The sequence below is a fragment of the Ostrea edulis genome, chromosome 2, assembly GCF_947568905.1.
Source record: "Ostrea edulis chromosome 2, xbOstEdul1.1, whole genome shotgun sequence".
Classification (NCBI taxonomy): domain Eukaryota; kingdom Metazoa; phylum Mollusca; class Bivalvia; order Ostreida; family Ostreidae; genus Ostrea; species Ostrea edulis.
In genome coordinates this window covers 22,471,446-22,499,352 of record NC_079165.1, presented here as the reverse complement: position 1 = coordinate 22,499,352, position 27,907 = coordinate 22,471,446, and the positions used below count along the sequence as shown (strand labels likewise).

The 27,907-nt window shown below is 34.5% G+C and overlaps 1 protein-coding gene across 7 annotated transcripts in view; it reads right to left on the bottom strand.

Annotated features, from left to right (window-relative positions):
• Positions 1–552: 552 nt before the first annotated feature.
• The window catches only part of LOC125679789 (phospholipid-transporting ATPase IA-like), a 67,272-nt gene continuing 39,917 nt past the window's right edge, over positions 553–27,907 (bottom strand). For 3 of the 7 annotated variants that reach the window (XM_056156415.1, XM_056156419.1, XM_056156417.1), the window contains 23 exons: positions 25,538–25,622; positions 23,439–23,578; positions 23,183–23,230; positions 22,498–22,588; positions 21,389–21,453; positions 21,113–21,202; positions 20,344–20,415; positions 18,484–18,566; positions 17,772–17,877; positions 17,508–17,585; positions 15,923–16,033; positions 15,430–15,504; positions 15,169–15,291; positions 14,982–15,060; positions 14,706–14,767; positions 13,105–13,161; positions 12,604–12,711; positions 10,229–10,314; positions 9,134–9,235; positions 8,432–8,511; positions 5,966–5,992; positions 4,985–5,028; positions 553–4,710 (listed from right to left, as the gene is read on the bottom strand). In XM_056156415.1, the coding sequence (XP_056012390.1) occupies positions 4,657–4,710; positions 4,985–5,028; positions 5,966–5,992; positions 8,432–8,511; positions 9,134–9,235; positions 10,229–10,314; positions 12,604–12,711; positions 13,105–13,161; positions 14,706–14,767; positions 14,982–15,060; positions 15,169–15,291; positions 15,430–15,504; positions 15,923–16,033; positions 17,508–17,585; positions 17,772–17,877; positions 18,484–18,566; positions 20,344–20,415; positions 21,113–21,202; positions 21,389–21,453; positions 22,498–22,588; positions 23,183–23,230; positions 23,439–23,578; positions 25,538–25,622 (1,866 nt within the window). In that variant the 3' untranslated portion in view covers positions 553–4,656. Of the gene's footprint in view, positions 4,711–4,984; positions 5,029–5,965; positions 5,993–8,135; positions 8,157–8,431; positions 8,512–9,133; positions 9,236–10,228; positions 10,315–12,603; positions 12,712–13,104; positions 13,162–14,705; positions 14,768–14,981; positions 15,061–15,168; positions 15,292–15,429; positions 15,505–15,922; positions 16,034–17,507; positions 17,586–17,771; positions 17,878–18,483; positions 18,567–20,343; positions 20,416–21,112; positions 21,203–21,388; positions 21,454–22,497; positions 22,589–23,182; positions 23,231–23,438; positions 23,579–25,537; positions 25,623–27,907 lie in introns of all 7 variants that reach the window. The other 4 variants (XM_056156416.1, XM_056156418.1, XM_056156420.1 and 1 more) reach the window with 4 other exon arrangements.

Genomic DNA, 27,907 nt, shown 5'->3' with positions numbered 1-27,907 from the left:
TTAACCTGATAAATATACTTAGATCTGATTCTTGTCATACTGAACCCAATTTCTAGATCTAATGCCTTTCTCTGTAGATATTCCACCTACATAATTATAATTTATGCCTAAATCTTAGGCCCTCCTTTAGATAGCTATCCTAATTATGCCTAAATTGAAGATCTGTCTCTGAACTTTTTAATTAACTTGACAAGACTCGTACTTGGGTATTGTTGTCACCTTTCAAAAAATACAAACGAGTCTATATTGCTTTTCGAGAGAAAACTATCTGTCATTGCACATGTCAGTGGCCAGGAGAAAATGCAATAGACTAGACTGGGATTCAAACCTGGGTCCCCTGAATCTCTCGTCAGGTTTTCTGCGGAGCTACCTGGTACCAGTGGTTGAATGGATCAGACCACCACACATAGGTACATCTAATGCTTTCTAAATGTTCAGTTTACCAACCTGAATTCAAGCGAAGCAAGCTGGTGTTTGGGATCAATGCTAACAATGAAAAATACCACTACTTGATTTTTTTCTGATTAACGAGAATAACAAGGAACAAGGATAATATGTTGATGTCCCGGATTGTTTATTTTGTTTCATCAACACTTAAGACGTAAAATCAACATACATAATAGCATCGTTTCAGATTACACAATGAAATTTTAAATACTAAGTTCACATTTCAGAAGAAACACCACCAAAACTATAGACAGTCAGGAATGTCAACTCCATATATGTCCACATTTAAAAGTTTATAAATTGTGAAATGTATGATACCTAGATAATAGCTAGGATGTAAAATACTTTCTGATGATCTACAAAGAAAAATACTGCGTTGGCATGGATTCATTAACATCTCGAGACAGAGGATGCATTACTTCAAATTTCTGAAAGTTGAAAGGAAGAACAAGTCACCCATTCAGTTGACACCTAAAACAATCACCACTAGAAATAGTCCATAAACAATCACCACTAGAAATAGTCCATGCTGATTAGGAATTGTTAGGTACATAATGTGAACATTTCTATCACCAAGATCAATAACAATTATTGAAGTGTAACAGTCACAATATAAAATGTTGCACTATATAACTTGTTTATATAATCTTTCATAAACTAAAGGAGTTCCAGTCTGCTTAAATCCACAGTACTGCTAGACTTAAATCCACAGTACTGCTAGACTCAAATCCACAGCACTGCATTTAAACCTGGGCATAAATCTGTATTCAAAGAAAAACTGCTACATAGACAGTACTATCACTAAGGATCTAATATAATCAGGTTCCTGGTAGTACAATGTGCATGTATAACAATTTTGAATTAACTTAAAATTTAGTAACAGAATTCTAAGATGTAAAAGAGCATGATACTTATATCATACAACCACAGAGCCAAATTAAATTTGTTATAGTGTATAGGTGTAATTTTTAGCAAGAGACAAATTTAGTGATTTTCTCATAAGTTTTAAATGGGTATATCATTTAATGAGCTAATTATAGCAACTATATAATTCCAAGAAAGATATCTATTGCCCATGGTATGGAATAAATTATTCCGTTTTAGCGATCCTCACTAATAATACCAAAATTAAATCCTCACTAAAATGTCTGCTTATAGGATATTTAAGTTGGATGATGACTTCAGGTTGTAAATATCAGGTATTCAGCTTTAATGACTTGAATATGAAGAGAGACTAGAGATTATCTATTGTATACCACTTTCTTTATAGCCATATAGCTGTTGTTTCATTACGATTTAGATAAAATGCATTATGACATGTCTAAGCTTTGTGTGCCATTCCTCTAAATTGTCACAATATTGAATAAGATCTTTGCGTCTTGTAAACTCTCATTGAATTCCCTTAAACATCAGTGCATTAGCCAATCAAAATGCAAATTACATAACTTTTGTATTAGAGTGAAATCTTTTGTCCTGAGAGTGGATTTCTACAGAACAAGTCAAGCCTTTCTTGATGTTACCATACTTCCACCACGTCAAACCAATAAAAAATGTTGATGCAATGAATGGAATTTCTGAATCACTTGTTGCATGATGAATGCCAGTTTATATTTGACAAAATTCATTGTAATATATTACACAACTCCAAAAGAAACCTTACAATAATCAATTTATCATGTCACAATTAACATAATCAATTTATCGTGTTGGTGTCAACATAATCAATTCATAGTGTTATAATTAACACAATGAATTCATCATGTTAGTATTATATACTACACAATGATATAACACAATGATCACGTTTGTGATATCAATAGCCATGCTAGTATCCTTTTACTAAATACAATCAATGAGCATGCTACTGATAACACAATTCATATTCATGTTATATTAACATAACCCAATATCAAATCATGTTGGTGTTAAAATCACAAATAATCATGTTAGTGTTAAAATCACAAATAATCATGTTAGTTTTAACACAATCAGTAATCATATTAAGTGTTAACACAATCAGTAATCATGTTAAGCGTTAACACAATCAATAATAATTTTAGGTGTTAACATAATCAGTAATCGTGTTAAATGTTAACACAATCAGTAATCATGTTAAGTGTTAACACAATCAGTAATCATGTTATGTGTTAACACAATCAGTAATCATGTTAAGTGTTAACACAATCAGTAATCATGTTAAGTGCTAACACAATCAATAATAATTTTAGGTGTTAACACAATCAGTAATCATGTTAAGTGTTAACACAATCAGTAATCATGTTAAGTGTTAACACAATCAGTAATCATGCTAGTATTAACATAATTATGTTAAGTGTTAACACAATCAGTAATCATGTTAACTGTTAACACAATCAGTAATCATGCTAGTATTAACATAATTATGTTAAGTGTTAACACAATCAGTAATCATGTTAACTGTTAACATAATAAATACAAATAATCAATATAATACATGTAAGTAACAAACCATACTATTATAAAAGAGAATTTAAAAAAATAAAAAAATAAAATAATGCACTGTAAAAACATAGACTTCAGTATATACTTGTATATGTGGTGAAAATGTTTTCTACTGATTAAATTTTGCGTAGTAACATAAACTGAGTATTCACAAAAATACACAAGAAAGCGATACAAATATTTGCACCATATATAGACGTAAGGAGTAACAACACAAGTTTTCATGCAAAAGTACACCATAGAAAGGAAAATAAAATCTGAAATATATTCTGTCCTTTTTACAGTAAATATTTCATACATGTCTGGTATGTTCAATACCAAAACTTTTAATTGGAACTAAATTTGCAATTTCTTGCTATAAGGAGCAAATTTTGATCACGTACATTATTACACATATCCTTTAGGTTTTCATTAATGACGATTGAGATGGGTGTGCTGTATCTCCTCGAGATAGAAAAATCACAACAGGCTGCAATGCTGGAGATACAGAACTCTGTTTCTCATTACAAACTTAACAAACACACTGACACATTAAAAAAATCCACAGCCTTAAAAATCTTACAGTATTTCCATTATGTTGTTAATTTATACAATAATATGTTACACTAACAAGAACTAGATTTCAATCAATTCAATTATGTCCAGAGCAGCATAGAATCCCACATTAGCCTCTGATGCAGTATAGAATCCCACATTAGCCTCTGATGCAGTATAGAATCCCACATTAGCCACTGATGCAGTATAAAATCCCACATTAGCCTCTGATGCAGTATAGAATCCCACATTAGCCTCTGATGCAGTATAGAATCCCACATTAGCCTCTGATGAAGTATAAAATTTGATTCAGAATGTGTACTGTGCAGTACTTATAATAGAGTGATGTTTTTATGCATTGCAGACAAAAACTGACTACTATGCTTTAAATTAATACTGTATATGTTAATGTTGACGACAAAAATAGCACAGAAGAAATAAAATTCAAGATTTTTGTTATTGTAGATATATGAAGACAAGATTCATACTGTTCCTTCTATCTCACAGACACATAAACTAGTATCTGCTGTAACAATCCCTTCACTTCAAGAAGTATTCATATATACTTCTAGAACATCACTATCACAAGTTATATACAGAGTGGACCAAAAGTAATAGTCCAAAGCCAAAATACAGTTACACCCGTACAAAGCGAGTAAAGGTTAGTCAGCACTTGTTCAACTGGTCTAATGGACAGAAGAAAACACTCAGACAGAATATACTAAACTAAGTTGAAATACATGATTTTCATCACCGATCCATATTTTTTTTTTTTTATTGTAGTGTAATTTGGACTAGTAACATCAGGCTCATTAATGTATTTCAATAATTACTCCACTGGACTAGAGCTGAAAAAAAGTTCTTGGTGCATAAATACATGACTGTACATAAAATAAAAAGATATCATAACTGTGGATGATTTTTCAAACAAAAATGTATGTCAGGTATTGCACATTTAATTAACGATGTACAGACTGTCAGAATTAATAACCCTAGAGGGAGGAGCCACGAAAAGACTTCCTGTGGATGTATGTGTCTCTAAGTTTGGTTGAAAATTCCGGAATGTGCAGTCAGAACATGTATAGAACAGACAATTATGACAGTGTATTGCACTTGGTCCCTTTCAGTTCCACACGATTGAAATAAATGATGAATTCACATCATGGCTGGAGACGACTTGCTCTTGTTGACCTGTTACAAACCCTCTGGCTTGCTTTTGGTTGAGTCGTAAACTCGTATCAGTTGAGCCTGCAAGTAATCAATTCAACTTGTATTCACTTCAAACACTACGGAGTTAATTCCCTTACAAGTCTCCCTACACATTTATAAAATTAAGCTCAACCAACATACTTGAGTGTACATCTCTCAACTGTTTGCTAAAATTGTGTGTACATATTCAAAAGCTTTAAAAAAATACAGACGGCAGTAAAAGATACAAGTAACCATGGTTACGAATCTACAATTCAGTTGCTACTGTAAGTAATGAATCTCCTGTTATTCTGGGTTATTTGTCGTTACATACCTGAGTTAAAACACCATTCTCTTCTTGAGAAAATGCAAATCCATCTGTAAATAAACAAGATCGTGAGAATTTTCATATCAATTTCAAAATGCCTGAAAAGATATTTTTGTTTAATGATAATGTAAATACATGTATACTATAAAACATTTGAATCTTTGGTTAGTAGTACAATGTATTTGTTTCTGATAAAAACAAACTCCATATTAAATTCTGTGATTTTGATATTAGTAATATGTATGGAGCAAAAATAATGAAACATTGACATACAATGTACTATGAATTGTATTTGTAATCAAATTGCAAGAATATCATGGGATGGATAGAAGTCATAATAATTAATTATTGTACGTTGATAATTCTAAAATAAAAGAGTGCAACTTGCTTATAAACTCACATACAATTTCAATAGATCTTTACACACTATATTAATTTGTATGACTGGTACATGTTTATTCTAATCTTTATCAAAAAGTGTATATAAGACGCATTCTTCTTCGAGAGGTATTAATTCATTCTGAATTCTAAATAGATTTTCGGTCATATGAAAGCACTGCTACATAAAACATAGCGACATAGAAAGTAAAAACTCTGAAATTTTTCTCAGTGTAAATTCTAAGATCTGTGACAAGGTATTAAAATGCTCATGAAAAGGACACAGTAAAACGTTCCAAGTAATAGAGTACAATAAACGTGAACAGAGGAATATGTTGAACAAACTAGATATAGGCTGGAGTATGGGTTGCACTAGTTTACGTATAAGAATAAAATCAAGGTCTGGTGCAAGGCTATACGATCCATTATTAAATGGTTAGTAGTAAAATATTTGTTTGCAGTAGGAAAGGCTGTGTTATACTGGGTTAGGGCTAACGCGACTGCAATGCATTGTTAGGACATGAGTCATTGCTTCTGGAGTGATATTTCAACAGAGAGAGTTGTTCCCCCTGCTTTCATGCTCTTCATTTTGCTTATAACAGTATTTACCATCAATTCTCCTGAAACTCCCTCGTACTAAAGCAAGAAAAACAGGTTGTACTACTAATTGCAAACTCCATGACAAATAAAATTCAGTAATTCATGCCCCATTTCCACCTGGCACAAAGAAACACAAATGCTTTCAAAACTTCGTAAGACACAGTGAAGGTGTCCATTTCCAACCCAAACCATGTGTGTACCCACTTCATAATACCCCAAAAAAATAATAAAAGAGAAATATTCTTTGTATACTCTGTGAATGAAAAATAAATTAAACAACATTCACAAGTACATAATTGGAATGAAATAAAACATGTAATTAATAAAAAAACAGTCATCTAGGCTCCTGCTGTTTGATCATGTCAAAAACAATAGCATATATAACCTTGACTCAGTGACCTCAAAGTCTGCAGACATAATTTATCATTGCTTCTCTTTAAATTGAATTAGTAGAAAATTGTACAATAATTCTTAGCCAGGAATTAATATGGCATACAATCTCAAATTCATTATCTCATAGTGACATTGAGCTAAAAATTTATTATAGGCGTCTTTTCCCTTGACTATTGCTCTCAAGTACAATATCAAAAAAAAAAGAGAGACCCATGGGCCACAACACTCACCTCGCTAATTAACAGATACTCACACCCTTTATACTAAAGTCCTAGCCTGCACTGCACTATATGAGAATGCTTGCATATCAATTTCACACATTGTACCTTAGTGGTGTTGGCAGGGATTAAAACAAAAAATGTCTATGCTATATCAGAATAGGCGCATATTACTTTGATAAATAGTATCAGATCTATTGTAAAATTGAAAGCCCCAATTTTGTGGCCCTGGGTAGCGATTTGAATGCTGCAAACTTGGAATTTACAAAATTAGTGATATGTGGTTGTAGAGAAGATTTTTTGCTATAGATATGTCCATGTATAACTGTTCACAACTTTTAACCCCCTACTGCTTTAACCACATCCCCCCACCCCCAATCATGGTTTGAACTAACTTGAACCTAAGCAAGCTTCAGCATATCTGGTCCAATGCTTCTTAAGCAAAAAAGAAGAAAAAAACACACAAAAAACCCCAGTTTTTAATATTTTCATTATTTTCTCAATTATCTGTTCTTGGTGGGGAGCATTTCCATTCATTTGAACAGACTTAAATCCTCTTTACCCAAGTTGGAACAATTTGGTTGAAATTGGTCATACTTTCCTGGAGAAAAAGTTGAAATTGTGAAAAGCTTACAGCATTGACAATACCATTAACAAAAGACACCGTACAAATTTTGATCCAAAAAGCTCACTTTCAGATGAGTTACAAAGTGTTGACAGACTGACAGACAGATAAAGTGATTACTGTTGGGATCTCATAATCAACGTAGGGCCTTATTAACATGCTTCTCCTTCATTTCCTTTATTTTAAATGAAAAGCAGAGTATTACCATTTTGCCTTGCTAATGAACAACCTGAATGTGCAAAATACAATTTACAAGTTTAATTGACAAATCCTGCATCCGATACACAAACTATAGCAGTGTTAGAATGGTCATTATAAAAACCTCATTCATTTCTATGTCTCTAAAAATATTTATCTCTGCACCCTTCTACTGTTGATAAACATTAGCATCTCCCACGTTTCTCCTCCAAAGAACTGTTCAGTTATAGTTACAGCATGTTCTCTCATTATCTCCCCACCTAAGACCTGTGGCAGCATGTTTATCCCCCCCCCCCCCCCCCCCCCCCCCCGGCAAGCAGAGCATGTCCTCTCCTCTGTCTTCCGTATAAGAACTGCTCAGTAGTTAGTACTAGCATGTTCTCTCATCTGTTTCCCACATTAAAACTGCCCAGTTAGTACAAGCATGCATACCTTCTGTGATTAGAACCCATTAATTCTACATTAAAGTCTGGCATTGGCTTTAACCTTACATTACTCAATTAATACCTCAGGTATATACACTGTGCTTCTGATTCAAAACTACAGTATATTTCCTGGCTAAGAAATGCGTTTGTCATTTTTGAGACAATCACATCCAACCAAAATAATATTTAATTTTGTTTGCAATTTTTGTAATGTCGTCTTGCCAACGCAACACTGCTCAGTTCTCCATCAGTACCCGCAGTGTTCCTGAGATTGCCAGGAAAACCACCGATAATGGACAGGAAACGGAATAGAAACTTACGTGACGGGGAAGGGGAGGGAGCTGTCATTGCAAGGGAAGTTTATGTAAATGAGTAGTTAATATTTTGTAAGTATCCTCACTTTTAATTGTAGCTGAACAAAGATAATTCAAAACATAACATACTTTAACCAATGGCACAAATTGATGAGATGAAAATGGCATCAGCAACATTTATAATAATATTCACTTTAAAACAATTACATTTGTATAATTATTACAAAACAATTCAATGATAAACCAGAAACATTTAATAAGCAAACTTTTTTTTAGATACGTGAACAGTTTACAGAACTTACGAGGTTGCTCAGCTGCCGTCTGCATCCTGTTGGATGATCGAGAAAACACGTTCCTCAGCAGGCGAGCCGTTTCCGTCAGCCTGTGGACAGAAGATTCTCACTCAATACGTAAAATCTGTCATTCACTTCATCATGAATAAGTCTTGTTCATGCAGTGATATATTCTCATTTTCAGATAAATATCAAATGTCATGCAGCTTTTAACGACATCAATCAAATGAAACCTACACACAAGTACCTGTCTAACATTTAAATGCTGTTAGATGTGTAAGGTGTTTGAATGTGTATAAATGTGGAGTTTCTGACCTTTTCTTGGTCATTCTAATGAAGACAGGCGTTGTAGATTGTAAGGTGTGTGTATGTGTATAAATGTGGAGTTTCTGACCTTTTCTTGGTCATTCTAATGACGACAGACGTTGTAGATTGTAAGGTGTTTGAATGTGTATAAATGTGGAGTCTTCTGACCTTTTCTTGGTCATTCTAATGACGACAGGCGTTGTAGATTGTAAGGTGTTTGAATGTGTATAAATGTGGAGTTTCTGACCTTTTCTTGGTCATTCTAATGACGACAGGCGTTGTAGATTGTAAGGTGTGTGTATGTGTATAAATGTGGAGTTTCTGACCTTTTCTTGGTCATTCTAATGACGACAGGCGTTGTAGATTGTAAGGTGTGTGTATGTGTATAAATGTGGAGTTTCTGACCTTTTCTTGGTCATTCTAATGACGACAGGCGTTGGGTCTTCATGAAGTTTCTCCTTCTCTTGCACCTCCTCCTTCAGTGTTTTGTGCATTGTCCTTTTGTATCTAACACCAGAACAGAACAGAAATTAAAATCTGGTATCTACCACCAGAACAGAACAGAAATTAAAATCTGGTATCTACCACCAGAACAGAACAGAAATTAAAATCTGGTATCTAACACCAGAACAGAACAGAAATTAAAATCTGGTATCCAACACCAGAAAAGAAATTATCTGTTATATAACACCAGAACAGAAATTATCTGTTATATAACACTAGAACAGAAATTATCTGTTATATAACACTAGAACAGAAATTATCTGTTATATAACACTAGAACAGGACAGGACATCAAAATCCAGTACCTAACACAAGAACTGGATTTTTTCAAGCCCCCCCCCCCCCTATTCCTTTGTTATACACATAGTATGGCATGTATTTTGTTTCTAATACAGATTCTATGGATGACAAATAATATGCTACAGATAATACACATTTATATATTAAACCGTTAATTTTAAAACTTCTAAACAAGTTTTAAAAATTCTGCCATAAAGTTCCATTTACATTGAACAAATAACTCTATCTTCATTATGGCACTGTGTTATAATCATTGTCAGTAACGGCATGTTTCATCAGTGTCATTGTCAGTAACGGCATGTTTCATCAGTGTCATTGTCAGTAACGGCATATTTCATCAGTGTCATTGTCAGTAACGGCATGTTTCATCAGTGTCAATGTCAGTAATGGCATGTTTCATCAGTGTCATTGTCAGTAACGGCATGTTTCATCAGTGTCAATGTCAGTAATGGCATGTTTCATCAGTGTCATTGTCAGTAACAGCATGCTTCATCAGTGTCATCGTGAGTAACGGCATATTTCATCAGTGTCATTGTCAGTAACAGCATGTTTCATCAGTGTCATTGTCAGTAACGGCATGTTTCATCAGTGTCAATGTCAGTAATGGCATGTTTCATCAGTGTCATTGTCAGTAACAGCATGTTTCATCGGTGTCTTAATGGTTTGCAATTAACGGAAGGGAAAATTCCAACTCACACTTTCCATGCCACGTCACGAATCAGACATATACAAGGAATCAGAAGTAGTCCCATCCAAAAGATGGAGCAGCCGTACACCAGATCCTGAAACAAATAACAATACCGCGTTACAGTCCCCAAAAATATAACATCACAGTGTTACAGATCCCAAAAATATAACATCAGTGTTACAGATCCCAAAATTATAACATCATAGTGTTACAGATCCCAAAACATATAACATCAGAGTTACAGATCCCAAAACATACAACAATACCGTGTTACAGATCCCAAAATATACAACAACAGTGTTACAGATCCCAAAACATACAACAATACCATGTTACAGATCCCAAAACATATAACATCACAGTGTTACAGATCCCAAAATTATAACATCACAGTGTTACAGATCCCAAAATTATAACATCAGTTTTACAGATCCCAAAACATACAACAGTGTTACAGATCCCAAAACATACAACAACAGTGTTACAGATCCCAAAACATATAACATCACAGTGTTACAGATCCCAAAACATATAACATCACAGTGTTACAGATCCCAAAATTATAACATCAGTTTTACAGATCCCAAAACATACAACAATACCTTGTTACAGATCCCAAAACATACAACAGTGTTACAGATCCCAAAACATACAACAATACCATGTTACAGATCCCAAAATTATAACATCAGTGTTACAGATCCCAAAACATACAACAATACCGTGTTACAGATCCCAAAACATACAACAACAGTGTTACAGATCCCAAAACATACAACAACAGTGTTACAGATCCTGAAACATATAACATTACAGTATTACAAATCCCAAACAGGGTTTAAACTTAGCACTCACTCACTCGCCAACAGCAAGTAAAATTTTGTGTGGGCGCCTAAATTCACTGTCTCGCTTGCCCACATGGCGAGTGATCTCTATGAACAGGAATCGGTCATAATTGTATCAGGTTTGGTAATCAGTATCTCTTTAGCGACCAGATGCTTTTCCGAGAGTAATTTACAAATTTAATTTAAAGCATTTTGGAGATCTCTTCTAAAACGAAAGAGCAATATCAGATGCAAGTTCTTGTCAATGTGCCGAGAGAAAAAAAAACACGATTGCAGTCTTCATGATGATTATGACTTAGGGATATGAAAAAATAGAAAGCTGAAAACAGCAATGTTCTTAAAACAAAAAATATTGGGGTTGGAATACAAATAATTTAATAATGAATGTTTTGTAATAGAGAATATTTACGTATATTACATAAAATTTAAAAAATATGGAAACCTATTTTCAACCTCTCTAAATATTACTGTGCATTCAAACGGTATAATGAAACAAACAAACACAAAATATATGCATTGATCCAGTCAGGTCTCATAGATTTCTTACATTATATTTTATCATATGTGGGCTTGCATGTTTTGTTGTGGGCTCCCAGAAATAACATTTCAGGAGCCCACATGGCTCATGGAAATTTTAGTTAAGTTTCAACCCTGCCATAACATTTAACATTATAGTTTTACAAATCCCAAAACATGACTTCACAGTAATTCAGAAAATTTTCAATTAAACAATTTATCAAACTAAAATCATTAACTTTATATACAAATTTTCACACCACATACAACTGTACACCTGTCTCTATAGTGATCCAAAATGAAGACAGACGGAAACTGAATTCATAAACAATAACAGACAATACACAATGAGCTGACAGAAAATACTGAATTCATTAACAATAACAGACAATACACAACGAGCTGACAGAAAATACTGAATTCATTAACAATAACAGACAATACACAATGAGCTGACAGAAAATACTGAATTCATTAACAATAACAGACAATACACAACGAGCTGACAGAAAATACTGAATTCATTAACAATAACAGACAATACACAATGAGCTGACAGAAAATACTGAATTCATTAACAATAACAGACAATACACAATGAGCTGACAGAAAATACTGAATTCATTATCAATACACAATGAGCTGACAGAAAATACTGAATTCATTAACAATAACAGACAATACACAATGAGCTGACAGAAAATACTGAATTCATTATCAATACACAATGAGCTGACAGAAAATACTGAATTCATTAACAATAACAGACAATACACAATGAGCTGACAGAAAATACTGACCAACTATGACAATTTCTTTGAAAAATGTGTTGGATGAATTTTTTGCTGCATTTTTTGCAACATGAAAATAATGAAATTTACTCCAAAGCAAAATTTAATGTGTGTGCAGTTTGAAAGATTTGTGCAGAAATCTCTACAACAGATTGTGCCTGAATCATCTTGTACTACTGTGACCTCCATAAAGCAAATTTCTTGGGCAGTACCATTAAGATGACTACTCACCATGCCCAGCATTTCTGGAGCGAGGTCCACTATCATGTAGATGTGGCTGTATACCAGAAGGAATAGGAACCAGCTAGCAATACTGCCCCATATAGCCAGATGTGTCAGCTACAACAACACAGAAAATGTATAATTACTAGGTCAAAAGCTCAGCATAGAAAATGTATAATTACTAGGTCAAAAGCTCAGCATAGAAAATGTATAATTACTAGGTCACAAGCTCGGCATAGAAAATATATAATTACTAGGTCACAAGCTCGGCATAGAAAATGTATAATTACTAGGTCAAAAGCTCAGCATAGAAAATATCATGGGCATACTTGAATTTCCTATCACAGAAAGAGTTTTACATTTTTTAAAATACTAAAATGCTACAACTATCAATATCTCAACTTTCTGATAAAGGTTAATAGAAATTTTCCCAATAAAAATTCATTAAATGTTTTGTGTATTGAGGTTGTATGCAGTATAATCAGAAAACTGTATGTTTTGTGTTTTTACCCAAGTCCAAGCACTTGTCTCGAGACCAGCCTTCAGACATACGGTGACCACCACATACTGAAATAACAAACAAAAGTATCATGTCTCCTTAACATCAAATCATTAACAGAAGCATGCTGCACCTCCCCCCAATATCAAGTCACTAACAGAAGCATGCTGTACCTCCCCCCAATATCAAATCATTAACAGAAGCATGCTGTACCTCCCCCGATATCAAATCATTAACAGAAGCCAGCTGTACCTCCCCCGATATCAAGTCACTAACAGAAGCATGCTGCATCTCCCCCGATATCAAATCATTAACAAAAGCATGCTGCACCTCCCCCCGATATCAAATCATTAACAGAAGCATGCTGTACCTCCCCCCAATATCAAATCATTAACAGAAGCATGCTGCACCTCCCCCCGATATCAAATCATTAACAGAAGCATGCTGTACCTCCCCCCAATATCAAATCATTAACAAAAGCATGCTGTACCACCCCCCGATATCAAGTCACTAACAGAAGCATGCTGCATCTCCCCCGATATCAAATCATTAACAAAAGCATGCTGTACCTCCCCCCGATATTAAGTCACTAACAGAAGCATGCTGTACCTCCCCTCGATATCAAGTCATTAACAGAAGCATGCTGTACCTCCCCCCAATATCAAATCATTAACAAAAGCATGCTGTACCTCCCCCGATATCAAATCATTAACAGAAACATGCTGCACCTCCCCCGATATCAAATCATTAACAGAAGCCAGCTGTACCTCCCCCAATATCAATCATTAACAGAAGCATGCTGTACCTCCCCCCAATATCAAATCATTAACAAAAGCATGCTGTACCTCCCCCGATATCAAATCATTAACAGAAGCATGCTGCACCTCCCCCCAATATCAAACCATTAACAGAAGCATGCTGCACCTCCCCCCGATATCAAGTCACTAACAGAAGCATGCTGCATCTCCCCCGATATCAAATCATTAACAGAAGCATGCTGCACCTCCCCCGATATCAAATCGTTAACAGAAGCAAGATGTACCTCCCCCCATATCAAATCATCAACACGGGTGTGTCACATCTCCCCCCGATATCAAATCATCAACACGGGTGTGTCACATCTCCCCCCGATATCAAATCATCAACACGGGTGTGTCACATCTCCCCCCGATATCAAATCATCAACAGAGGTGTGTCACATCTCCCCCCATATCAAATCATCAATAGAGGTGTGTCACATCTCCCCCTATATCAAATCATCAATAGAGGTGTGTCACATTCCCCCTATATCAAATCATCAATAGAGGTGTGTCACATTCCCCCTCCCAATATTAAATCATCAACAGCTCCCCCAATATCCACCCTCCCGATATTAAATCATCAACACCGTTATTGATTCCATCATACTGCATTGATTTACAGTAAAATTCTTTTAATTCCATAAAGATAAAAAAAAATAAAAAATAGCAGGATAGTTTGAAAACTGCTACATACAAGATTTGGCATTTTGGGTATACAATTACAGGAGGTGCAAGCTGTAAAACGGTAAATAACATCTATATTGGTATAGGAAATGAGGACTAACCAGCTAAAAATCAATAATCACACTCACTGTATAAACAAAATTTCCTAGGAAGAGGTAACCCCCTGATTGTCCATTGGAAAACGCAATATCTACAAAAAAAATGCAATGTTTTAAAATATTCACAAGGGAGCCATCATGAAGGAATATCAAATACATGTACAGGTATTTCAAAAGTCAAGAAAATTCTGAAAAGACTGAGTGCAATAGCATTAACTTAAACAAATCATGTTCAGCATGTGATAGTTATAAACAATACAGATATGTCACATGTTATAAAAGGACCCAATGAAAACTGTTTCTTACCTTGTTGAAGAGCAAGAACTGGAAGCCAGAAAAGAAGAATGGAGTGAAATAAAGAATTAAAGATCCACATCCAAAACACCTACAAAACAACACCAGTTGTCACAGTCACCCGCACATTTATCAAGCATGTACAAATACATGTAGTTCCAAACTTTTATAAGACCTAAACTTGTCATTCATTGTGTACCTTCGTATTGAAGAGTTCGGCATTCTGAGATGACTTGTAGAGAGCAGGAAACTTCATCATACTCTCTGAGCTACAGATACGGTCAAACAGACCCATGGCCAAGGGTGGGGCTGCCGTAAATATCTGTAAATATGGTAGATTCAGTCAACTCTAGGAATCATCAGCAAATATGTTTAAACCCAATACCACTACATACATCTATCCTTGGAATCCGGTGAAGCGACCAAGGATTATTTTATTTTAGATTCTAAATACACTTACCACATTATAAAAACCTATACTCCATCTCTCAAACAGAATCTGTCCAGAAAATCCATTCATAATGGCAAACCAAAACTGAAAGAACAATCAATAATCTGAACGTACAAACAACTAAATTCACTCACATACAATTTGGTCCTCATTCAATTATAAATGTAAAGCTATACAAAGGGTGTAATTTTTTTTACATGAATTTATATGTTAAACAGGTTAGGTTTGATTATGGTTTCTGCATTGAATTTACTACATGCAAAGTGTATTTCTCACCATTGTCCTTCAACAGACTAAAAATCACTAATTTTCTAAGGTTCAAAAAATGTGGACACCATGTAGGAATCAAGATAAAAGTGTGGACAGGCAGATCGCTTATCATAAATCCTTATTTCATTGATGGATTGTTAATCACAAGTCCCTATTTCAATAATTAGATAGTTAATCACAAGGCCTTACTTCATTGATAGACTGATTCATTGTTATACAAAGATTGCCTTACCTCAATGACATACAGACAAATGTTTTTGTAGAAGGAGTAGAGAATAAGTTTACACAGGCGTGCATAACTCCAGGCTCCGTGCACCAGCAGCAACTTACTCAGGAAACGAAACTAAAACAAAATAACCCGGGATGTTAGAATTATAGAAACTACAACAAAATAACCCGGGATGTTAGAATCATAGCGACTACAACAAAACAACCTGGGATGTTAAAATATAGGGATTATCGCAATTCACCTTTGAATTAGAACGCTTTACCCGATATACATGTAGTATTGCGTTGTGTGACGACACAATTGAATGAGACGATTGAACAATTTGAATGACATGTTTGATGTAATACAGCAAGAGTTTTCATTGGCCAATTACAGCCCGCCCACTTTCTCGAGCGGATTCAGTGTAACTGGAGAAATGTACATAGCTCTCTGGAAAGATCCACCTCTTATAAAAACCTTCGATTTACGGGTCACAAAAAGCTGCGGACGGTTGAGGCCTGAAATCGGTGTATTCTTGTGTTGTTGTCTCACAAACTCAATATAAAAAAATCTTAACATATTTTCCTACTATATACTTGCGTCCAAACATACCTTCAAATATTCATTAAAGCCACACACCACCCGAAAACTCGCAGCTTCAAATGATTTCGTTTGTTGACGTAGCCATGTTAGGTAGCTGGTCAATTTGAACTCTTGCTATTGGTACAGTGTATCTTATTCATAAAATCGGTTGTAAGTTATGTATTCGCTCTTCATTTATTATCGACATGAATAATTAATAGAAATTAAAACATTTTTGTACCAGTTTTTGTAAAGGTAAAATAAGCTCTAGATGAACGAAAATGCTACATAAGGACATTAGATGGAGACCGGCCGGCGCGGCCGCTCATGACAAATGAAAGCCGCACTGCCGTGAGTTTAGCTATTTCAATAATTATCATTTAATAGGACTGGGGTGGTATATTATTTAAACAATTTAGCTAAAATATGTGTGGGGTATTAGTACACATCTAGACGCTATTGTGCCAATATGGAAATGAACTGGGATTCGAATTGACTGGCTACCTAACATACGTCTATGAACGAAATCATCAAAAACTGTGATCCGAGTTTTTGGGTCGTATGGGGCTTTAATAAATATTTGAAGGTATGTTTGGACACAAGTATAGTAGGAAAATATGTTAGGATTTTTTTTAATATTAAATTTATGAGAAACAACACAAGAATATAACTTTTTCTCTTTCTTCCTTTGAAGTTTTTTTTTTTTCAATCTAGCATCTGACCGTCATGTTTTCAAATGCTGACTACTCCCGTATAAGGGAATTTGGGCGGACTTATACATATGAACCAATGAGAGTTTCTGTTGCATTTCGCAATTGTATTACAAACAGATTCAATTGTGTCGTCACACAACACAATGCTATATCGGCCAAAGCGTTCTAATTCAAAGGTGAATTGCGATAAAACATGACAATATGGAAAACTTGAGATTATAGGATTGTGCATCAAAGGCTCCAAATTCACATTTAAACTTAAGTGACTGTATTACATCACAATTAAATGACTGTATAACAGTCACATGACTTACCTGAGCGATTGCGTAATCAGAGGCACACGCTGCCTGGAGTCCCTCCACTCCACTGATTCCCACCCCAACATGTGCTGCCTACAAATACACACAACATAAACATAAATACACACTAATACACATAAATACACGCAACATAAACATAAATACACACAACATACACATAACATACACACAACACACTCATAAATACATACAACACACACACGTAGGAAGAGAGTGTTCACCTGTCTATACCTGTGTGTTTTTCAGGTGTGACATTACCTGTATCATTCCTACATCATTAGCACCATCACCAATGGCCAGTGTGATTGATTTGACAGAGTCCTTTACCAGGTCAACTATTTCTGCTTTCTGTAGAGGAGACACCCTGAAATGAACAACTTCCATAATTACGATGATTCAGTCAACGATAATCTTATAGGATTATGAACATTTTGTCTACGACAATCTCCAATAATTATATACATTCAGTCAACAACAATCTTACATAATTATGAACATTCAGTCAATCATGAACACTCTATGCTGTTTCTATGTACTTAGAAAATATATCTTCTTTGAAAATTACTTTAACTATGTCTACTCAGAAAATCAATGCATACAGTGTATATGATCTGGTCACCAGATTTACCTAGAACAGATGACTGCCTTACAGGACACTGCTAAATATAGGAATCACATGACTTACCAACAACAGATGACTGCCTTACAGGACACTGCTAAATATAGGAATCACATGACTTACCAACAACAGATGACTGCCTTACAGGACACTGCTAAATATAGGAATCACATGACTTACCAACAACAGATGACTGCCTTACAGGACACTGCTAAATATAGGAATCACATGACTTACCTACAACAGATGACTGCCTTACAGGACACTGCTAAATATAGGAATCACATGACTTACCTACAACAGATGACTGCCTTACAGGACACTGCTAAATATAGGAATCACATGACTTACCTACAACAGATGACTGCCTTACAGGACACTGCTAAATCTAAGAAGTCCTTTCTACAGTCACATGACAGGCCATACTTCAAAGTCTGAAAGGAAATCATAAGGGAAATTTAGCGGGGCATCAGAAAGATCATACCGTATAACGGGTTTTTTTCTGCGATAATCCAATTTTCATTTTCTCTTCGAGCATTTTTGAATTGCAAACAATTAAAATCGCATAAAATTTACACCAATTCTGTACCATATCTTACAAGATCAAATAACACAGTGAGTAGAAACTCACCATCTCAGGTGTGCTATTAATGATCTTAAACGGAGACCTGGCGTTATCACTCTGTACACCTGTTAACTTGTGGAGGGATAACACACATAACAGTAGTGTCTGTTCTGTACAAAATTGAAACTTTGTAATCACAAACAAAGAACTACGCAAATAAAAAAATAACAGTGTTTGGGGGCATTTTTGCAAAATTTGTGATACGCAAAAAAAACCCCGTTATACGGTAAAATAGTAATCCTAATGACACGGGTCAAAATAGTAATCTTATGGCGCGTATTGGAAGTAATGTAATCTGTCTTATGCGAGAAATGGTTGAAGATTCAGATACAAACAAGAAATAACTGTACTAGGTGTCAAGAAACATTGTAAACCAACTTTCATTCATGACTGCTTTTATTCATGATGTGGACCATGCTTGCAAAGATTTGCAGGTGGACCGACAAACACACCCTGTGATATAGATAAAAATAATGGGCTCAAGACTTCAACTATTCACGAGAAAGGGAAGCAAATCTCACAGGTAATTACATGCATGTGAATAAAACTTGGTTTACTGTAAATGTTGCAATGCTATGAATTACTTGACTGTAAACAATAGACAATTCCCTTCCATCCACTATATTCATAGAAAAATATCAACCAAAAAGTTTATATGCCACATTTGACCCCAAATTTAAAAAAATAATTATACAACACAGGACTAAGCACAATAAAAACAAAATAACAACTATAAACAGTACACGGTCAATAAAAAGATCGCTTTAAAAATCGCAATCTTTTGCATTCATTTGATTACTTATGCTCAATTACTACCATCTGACCTACACTTCAAACAATTTTAATAATTTCCACAAATAAGAAAACATTTTCTTAACAAAAAACGCAATAGCAATGAATTTTTTCTTTTCTTCGAAAATGCTTAGACATTAAGTTTTCTACGAACTTCCAAATAAAAGCTAAAACTGTCTTGATATACAGCTAAACAACAAATACATGAAAAGGGGGGCCATGCAAAACCGGAAGTTAGTACTGGCCAAGTGTTACTGTGGATTTGTGGGTATTTTGTGGTGATATTAGTTGGATTGTAATATAAGGTATATATAACTATGCGTTTTCAAGTGATTTACGATTACATGTATATGTGGTGCTTATAATAATGCAACCTGCTATCCACAGTACACAGTACTGGGCTTGCTTTAGTATTTCAATAGCTATACCCTGCTCACTTCATGATGATTTATACATGAACCAAATCCACAATGGGATCACCCCTACCGTAGTCTAGCTAAACTGGTTCTCGGTATTCCCGACACATAATCTACAAGTTCTTAAAATACAGCTATTGATTTCCATACCCAAGATGCAAACATGCGATGCAAAAACCTTAAAGCTTGCAAAAAAAAATGTTTATGTCCTATGCATTAAACAAATTGTTAGGCTAGATGCAATTCAAATTAAAAAATTTGGTACACATGTACAGTTACAAATTCCATCTATCGTAGAAGAGGTAGAGGGAATGAAGGAAACAGCTGGTCACATTTCTGCATAATGCACAAGACATCATTAACAAACATAGAAAAAACCTTTTTTCTTCCTAGCATCTTTTTGATTGGCGTTTTAAGGCATTCGTGTGTGGGAAATATATAGTCCAAAGTCTGAAGAGTCAAACAAAGGGAGACAAATCAAACTGTGTCAACAAGAAGCAGCTGACTAACAAGTGAATAATGATTAAATTACAACAATCTTTGGGTTAATTCACAGAATATTTTGTTAATTAACACATATTGCTTAAATATTCCTGCATGTCACATGGAGAAAAAATAATTTTCTAGACTCTGACTGAAAAATTGTCTATGTTAATAAAATCAGTCTTTATGATAGTTAGTCGATAAATTTGGCTATGATACTGTACATACATACATGTAATATGGCAAATGAAAAGAACAAATACAGTTATTAATGAAATCTGATTTATCAACAACAGATACTGTCAGTCTGAATACAGCGTATTACTTCTCAAGTTATTTATAACTCTTCGTAAAGATTATTTAATCATAAGCTATGTTCTTAGTGTTTTAAAAATGAATAAAAAAAAATCAACAAAAAATATAATCCATACAAATGAATTTAACACAAACCAAAGTCATTACATGAAATTTTTATTTACACAAAACAAAATCATAAACAAATCAAACACAAAACCAAGTTGAAGTTAAATAAATTATTTACGAAAACACACTAACATCAGGTAGTGCACGTAAATGGTAAACAAGATGCATTAACATGTTGGGCGAACAAAACGCAGCACACATCTTAACGCTCGTATCTGTGTCAAAAGTCAAGTTTACTCACCTGGCCATCTATAATAAGGCCTACATCATTTTCCTTACACAGCAGATCTCCAAAGTCCTGAACGTGTTTCCTCAGGGTCTCCCGCGTCCCCTGCAATAACCAATGAAAAAAAAATCAAAATCACAGGGCAGATTGAGAACAATTTATCCCAAAATTTAAAGAATTATATTCCTTTTAATTCACAGATTAGCTTGACATTTTCTACATTGAATGAAGTTGATAATTTTCATAATTTCACTTCGTCTTGTATGATTGATTTGACTTTATCACACTTACATCCAGACTGTGTTCATTGATGATTAGGAGTGGCATCCCTTGTGTTAGCAACTGGCAAGAATATCCTACAACACAAAGAATATCTTAAAATCCAAAGAATATCCTACAACACAAAGAATATCTTAAAATCCACAGAATATTCTACAACACAAAGAATATCCTAAAACACAAAGTCTATCCTACAACACAAAGAATATCCTAAAATCCAAAGAATATCCTAAAAATCCAAAGAATATCCTACAATCAAAGAATACCCTAAAATCCAAAGAATATCCTACAAAAAATATCCTATAACACAAAGAATATCCTACAATGCAAAAGAATATCCTAAAATCCAAAGAATATCCTACAATCAAAGAATATCCTAAAATCCAAAGAATATCCTACAAAGAATATCCTATAACACAAAGAATATCCTACAATGCTAAAGAATATCCTAAAAATCCAAAGAATATCCTAAAATCCAAAGAATATCCTACAATCAAAGAATATCCTAAAATCCAAAGAATATCCTACAAAGAATATCCTATAACACAAAGAATATCCTACAATGCTAAAGAATATCCTAAAAATCCAAAGAATATCCTAAAATCCAAAGAATATCCTACAATCAAAGAATATCCTAAAATCCAAAGAATATCCTACAAAGAATATCCTATAACACAAAGAATATCCTACAATGTTAAAGAATATCCTAAAAATCCAAAGAATATCCTAAAATCCAAAGAATATCCTACAAAGAATATCCTATAACACAAAGAATATCCTACAATGCAAAAGAATATCCTAAAATCCAAAGAATATCCTACAATGCAAAGAATATCCTACAACACAGAATATATACTAAAATCCAAAAAATATCCTACAATCAAAGATAATCCTACAATCACAGAATATCCCACAACCCAAAGAATATCCTACAACACGAAGAATATCTTACAACACGAAGAATATCCTACAATGCGAAGAATGTCCTATAATGCAAAGAATATCCTAAAATCAAAGAATATCCTAAAATCCAAAGAGTATCCTAAAATCCAAAGAATATCCTACAACGCGAAGAATATCCCACAACACAAAGAATTTATGTCATCCCTGAAAATGGTTACCTATGTTTATGGCTGTCTCCTGTTTGTCCCCTGTAAGGACCCAGATTTTGATGTCTGCTTTAGAAAGACTGGAGATAGTTTCTGGCACACCCTGTAGAACAAATGATAATGGCAGTTCTAAAAACAGAACTTTATCATAAATGCTAATGGGACCACCTTTTGGTATACAACATACATGTATGAAAAAACAAATTAGTACTTTTGATTGAGATACCTTGTATAATGAATTATAAAGGCAATTTTTGATATTGGAAACTAAATCATATCTACTAATAACCACAACAAACACCTTCTTTCTCGTCATAAATGACATTGATTCATTTGAAATTGTAATTAGCTAATATAAAAAACCTTTTTTGACACAGACAAATCACTATTAAAAGGGTGTGCATATTTACACCATATGAGGACTGTAGTAGAAAAGGGGGGGGGGGGGGGGGGCGAAAAGCTAACAAATATGTAGATGGTAATATTTTACTTTTATGATGGATAATTGCTAGTCGCCAGACTAAGTGTGAAAGTGGTTGACTTCAGATTCATGAAAATCACGCAAATTTCCTGTGTACAATGTTTGTGCTTAAACGAATCTCTAAAAGTTCTGTAGGATGTCAACAAGCAGGCCATATTTATCAATAGTTACAAGAAACCTTACAGAACAGAATACCCGACAGATCAATAAGCTTACCTCCTGTAATTTATCTTCGATAGCTGTAGCACCAAGAAGTGTGAGATTCTGAGGAGAAAAATGAACTCGTTAGAACACTAAGCACATCGTCATCCGATCACTTTCTACATTTTATTAGAGGTCAGGCTTTTCTTCTATCCTTAGATTGAAACTAAGACAATGAAGTCTACATAATGAACTCATTTACTAGAGAGCAATCAAGTACCCCATCACCCTACTTTTAGTAAATATCATTAAACATGTACAGATTTCGTACCCTTTCTATAAGTTCTGCTGCCTCCTCGAGTTTTTTGTCGCGGTTCTGAAGTGAGGTACTTGCTTTGTAATACGTGTGTTTCCACTCGTCGTAGAATTCCTCTGCTACGTTTGCTGAAGCTATACATAATGTGCGTAAACCTGGAAATCATCGTAAAATTACTGACACTAAACATAATGTGTGTAGACCTGGAAATCACCGTAAAATCACTAATACTATACATAATGTGTGTATAGACCTGGAAATCACCGTAAAATTACTGATACTAAACATAATGTGTGTAGACCTGGAAATCACCGTAAAATCACTAATACTATACATAATGTGTGTAGACCTGGAAATCACCGTAAAATTACTGACACTAAACATAATGTGTGTAGACCTGGAAATCACCGTAAAATTACTGACACTAAACATAATGTGTGTAGACCTGGAAATCACCGTAAAATTACTGACACTAAACATAATGTGTGTAGACCTGGAAATCACCGTAAAATTACTGACACTAAACATAATGTGTGTAGACCTGGAAATCACCGTAAAATTACTGACACTAAACATAATGTGTGTAGACCTGGAAATCACCGTAAAATCACTGATACTATACATAATGTGTGTAGACCTGGAAATCACCGTAAAATCACTAATACTATACATAATGTGTGTAGACCTGGAAATCACCGTAAAATTACTGACACTAAACATAATGTGTGTAGACCTGGAAATCACCGTAAAATTACTGACACGATACATAATGTATGTAGACCTGGAAATCACCGTAAAATTACTGACACTAAACATAATGTGTGTAGACCTGGAAATCACCGTAAAATTACTAATACTATACATAATGTGTGTAGACCTGGAAATCACCATAAAATTACTGATACTAAACATAATGTGTGTAGACCTGGAAATCACCGTAAAATCACTAATACTATACATAATGTGTGTAGACCTGGAAATCACCATAAAATTACTGACACTAAACATAATGTGTGTAGACCTGGAAATCACCGTAAAATCACTAATACTATACATAATGTGTGTAGACCTGGAAATCACCGTAAAATCACTAATACTATACATAATGTGTGTAGACCTGGAAATCACCGTAAAATCACTAATACTATACATAATGTGTGTAGACCTGGAAATCACCGTAAAATCACTAATACTATACATAATGTGTGTAGACCTGGAAATCACCGTACAATGACTGATACTATACATAATGTGTGTAGACCTGGAAATCACCGTAAAATCACTAATACTATACATAATGTGTGTAGACCTGGAAATCACCGTAAAATCACTAATACTATACATAATGTGTGTAGACCTGGAAATCACCGTAAAATCACTAATACTATACATAATGTGTGTAGACCTGGAAATCACCGTAAAATCACTAATACTATACATAACGTGTGTAGACCTGGAAATCACCGTAAAATTACTGACACTAAACATGATGTGTGTAGACCTGGAAATCACCGTAAAATTACTGACACTAAACATGATGTGTGTAGACCTGGAAATCACCGTACAATGACTGATACTATACATAATGTGTGTAGACCTGGAAATCACCGTAAAATTACTGACACTAAACATAATGTGTGTAGACCTGGAAATCACCGTAAAATCACTAATACTATACATAATGTGAGTAGACCTGGAAATCACCGTAAAATCACTAATACTATACATAATGTGTGTAGACCTGGAAATCACCGTAAAATCACTAATACTATACATAATGTGTGTAGACCTGGAAATCACCGTAAAATTACTGACACTAAACATGATGTGTGTAGACCTGGAAATCACCGTACAATGACTGATACTATACATAATGTGTGTAGACCTGGAAATCACCGTAAAATGACTAATACTATACATGTGTGTAAACCTAAATAATGTCATAAAATCACTGATACTATACATAATGTGCGTAGAAGAAAACAAAATCGGCTCATTTTCCCTGCAGTTTCAAATTCATGGTTTTGGTCTACAGTAATAACCTGCAGTAAAAATAAAACTTTACACATTATTTGTGACCTTACATGAGAATCCATTACACAGTATTAACATACCTAAAGAAGCAAATTCCTCTAAGTGTTGGATAGTTATATCGCTGTACATCTGTTTGTCATCCAGTCGTTCATAAATAACTGTATCCTAAATATTAATACATAAATCATGTAAAAAGTTCCTTCACAAGATAAACCTCTTACATCAATGATACAACATCAAGGTCATACAGTATGACTGCACATTCAACTTCAACAAATGCAGTTTTTTTTTTACACTATGCACATTATGATAAGGACAAGTATTTGCTAATCAAAATTGACAGTCATGTTTTTCCTACAAAATTAAGTGCATTTTGTGTAAGGAGCCTGTTGTTACTCTCAGTTTGATCAAAATGACATAGAACCAGACCTATGATGTTATAAACATGACATTCTGCACCTATTTTTGGTATTTTGACATAAAATTGATAAAATTCATGCAGTTTTTCCATCAGAAAACACGAAGTGCAGATTTGAACAAAGTTCATTTTTATCTTTTCAGTACACATATAATAGCAAAGATTTCTTTGTCCAAAGCTGTGTTCTACGTTTCCTGAAAGAAAAACGTTCACAAAAAAATAGTACTTTAACTGAATTTGAGTAAAAAAAAAAAACTGTGTCACTTTTTACTACATGTACATACTTCAAATGACTGTAAATATCAGGGAAAAATTATGTAGAATTGTATTTATGAATGAGAGATGTAGTCTCTCTCTAAATCTTTAGAATTTTGAGTTTTATGGGGCCCACATGGGTGTTATCATACATGTCCTTTGACAGAAACTGTAAACTATGGAAGCTAACAAGGTCATTGACCATATCAATCACTTGTAGATTTTTACTTTGACCTTTGACTGTGTAACCTCAAAATACACAGATGTCTTTTTCCACAAACTGGTATAAGTCTTACTCTCACCCTAACACCAGAATCCCTGACCCAGGGACCATGAGTGCTACAACTTTGGTAAAGGCCTCCTTGTTTTTTATGACTATACATACAGTTTGTCTGTTAGAGTGAAATAGAAAATTATTAAAGATTGCATCATTTTTTAATTTTTACAGTTTTTGACCCTCCCCCTAAGATCCTAGGGTTGCAACGACCACGGAATTCACATTTGTAGTTCCCCTTACCCTAACGATATCTCATGCCAAATTTGACGAAAAATTGTCATACAGTTTCAGAGAAGGTGGTTATGTTTAACTATTGATGGACGATACCGGACAAGCGACTCAGTTAACCTAAAACTACCAGAGATACATGTGTGGCTTCACAGTATAGAGTCAATGGACAGACACACAGACAAAATGACTGACATAGAGCTGTGTTAATGGACAGACAAAATGACTGGCATAGAGCTGTGTTAATGGACAGACACAAAGACAAAATGACTGACATACAGCTGTGTTAATGGACAGACACACAGACAAAATGACTGACATAGAGCTGTGTTAATGGACAGACACACAGACAAAATGACTGGCATAGAGCTGTGTTAATGGACAGACACACAGACAAAATGACTGACATAGAGCTGTGTTAAAGGACAGAGACACAGACAAAATGACTGACAGAGAGCTGTGTTAATGGACAGACACACAGACAAAATGACTGACAGAGAGCTGTGTTAATGGACAGAGACACAGACAAAATGACTGACAGAGAGCTGTGTTAATGGATAGACACACAGACAAAATGACTGACAGAGCTGTGTTAATGGACAGACACACAGACAAAATGACTGACATAGAGCTGTGTTAATGGACAGACACACAGACAAAATGACTGGCATAGAGCTGTGTTAATGGACAGACACACAGACAAAATGACTGACATAGAGCTGTGTTAATGGACAGACACACAGACAAAATGACTGGCATACAGCTGTGTTAATGGACAGACACACAGACAAAATGACTGACATAGAGCTGTGTTAATGGACAGACATACAGACAAAATGACTGACATAGAGCTGTGTTAATGGACAGAGACACAGACAAAATGACTGCCATAGAGCTGTGTTAATGGACAGACACACAGACAAAATGACTGACATAGAGCTGTGTTAATGGACAGACACACAGACAAAATGACTGACATAGAGCTGTGTTAATGGACAGACACACAGACAAAATGACTGACATAGAGCTACATTATCTTTTTCATTATTATTATGTGAATTTTGAAATGAATGTTTTGAATTGCACACCACAAGTAATTATATCTAATTAATGTTATATGTATAACTAAATTGCATAAATACAGTTTGATGTCACAGGTACATGTCAAATATATATACTTGTATTTACATATATGTATTTCAACTGTTAGTATTTAATTTATTGTCATTTAATATATATCCCTATATTGTGTAACATGATTGTATGCTAACA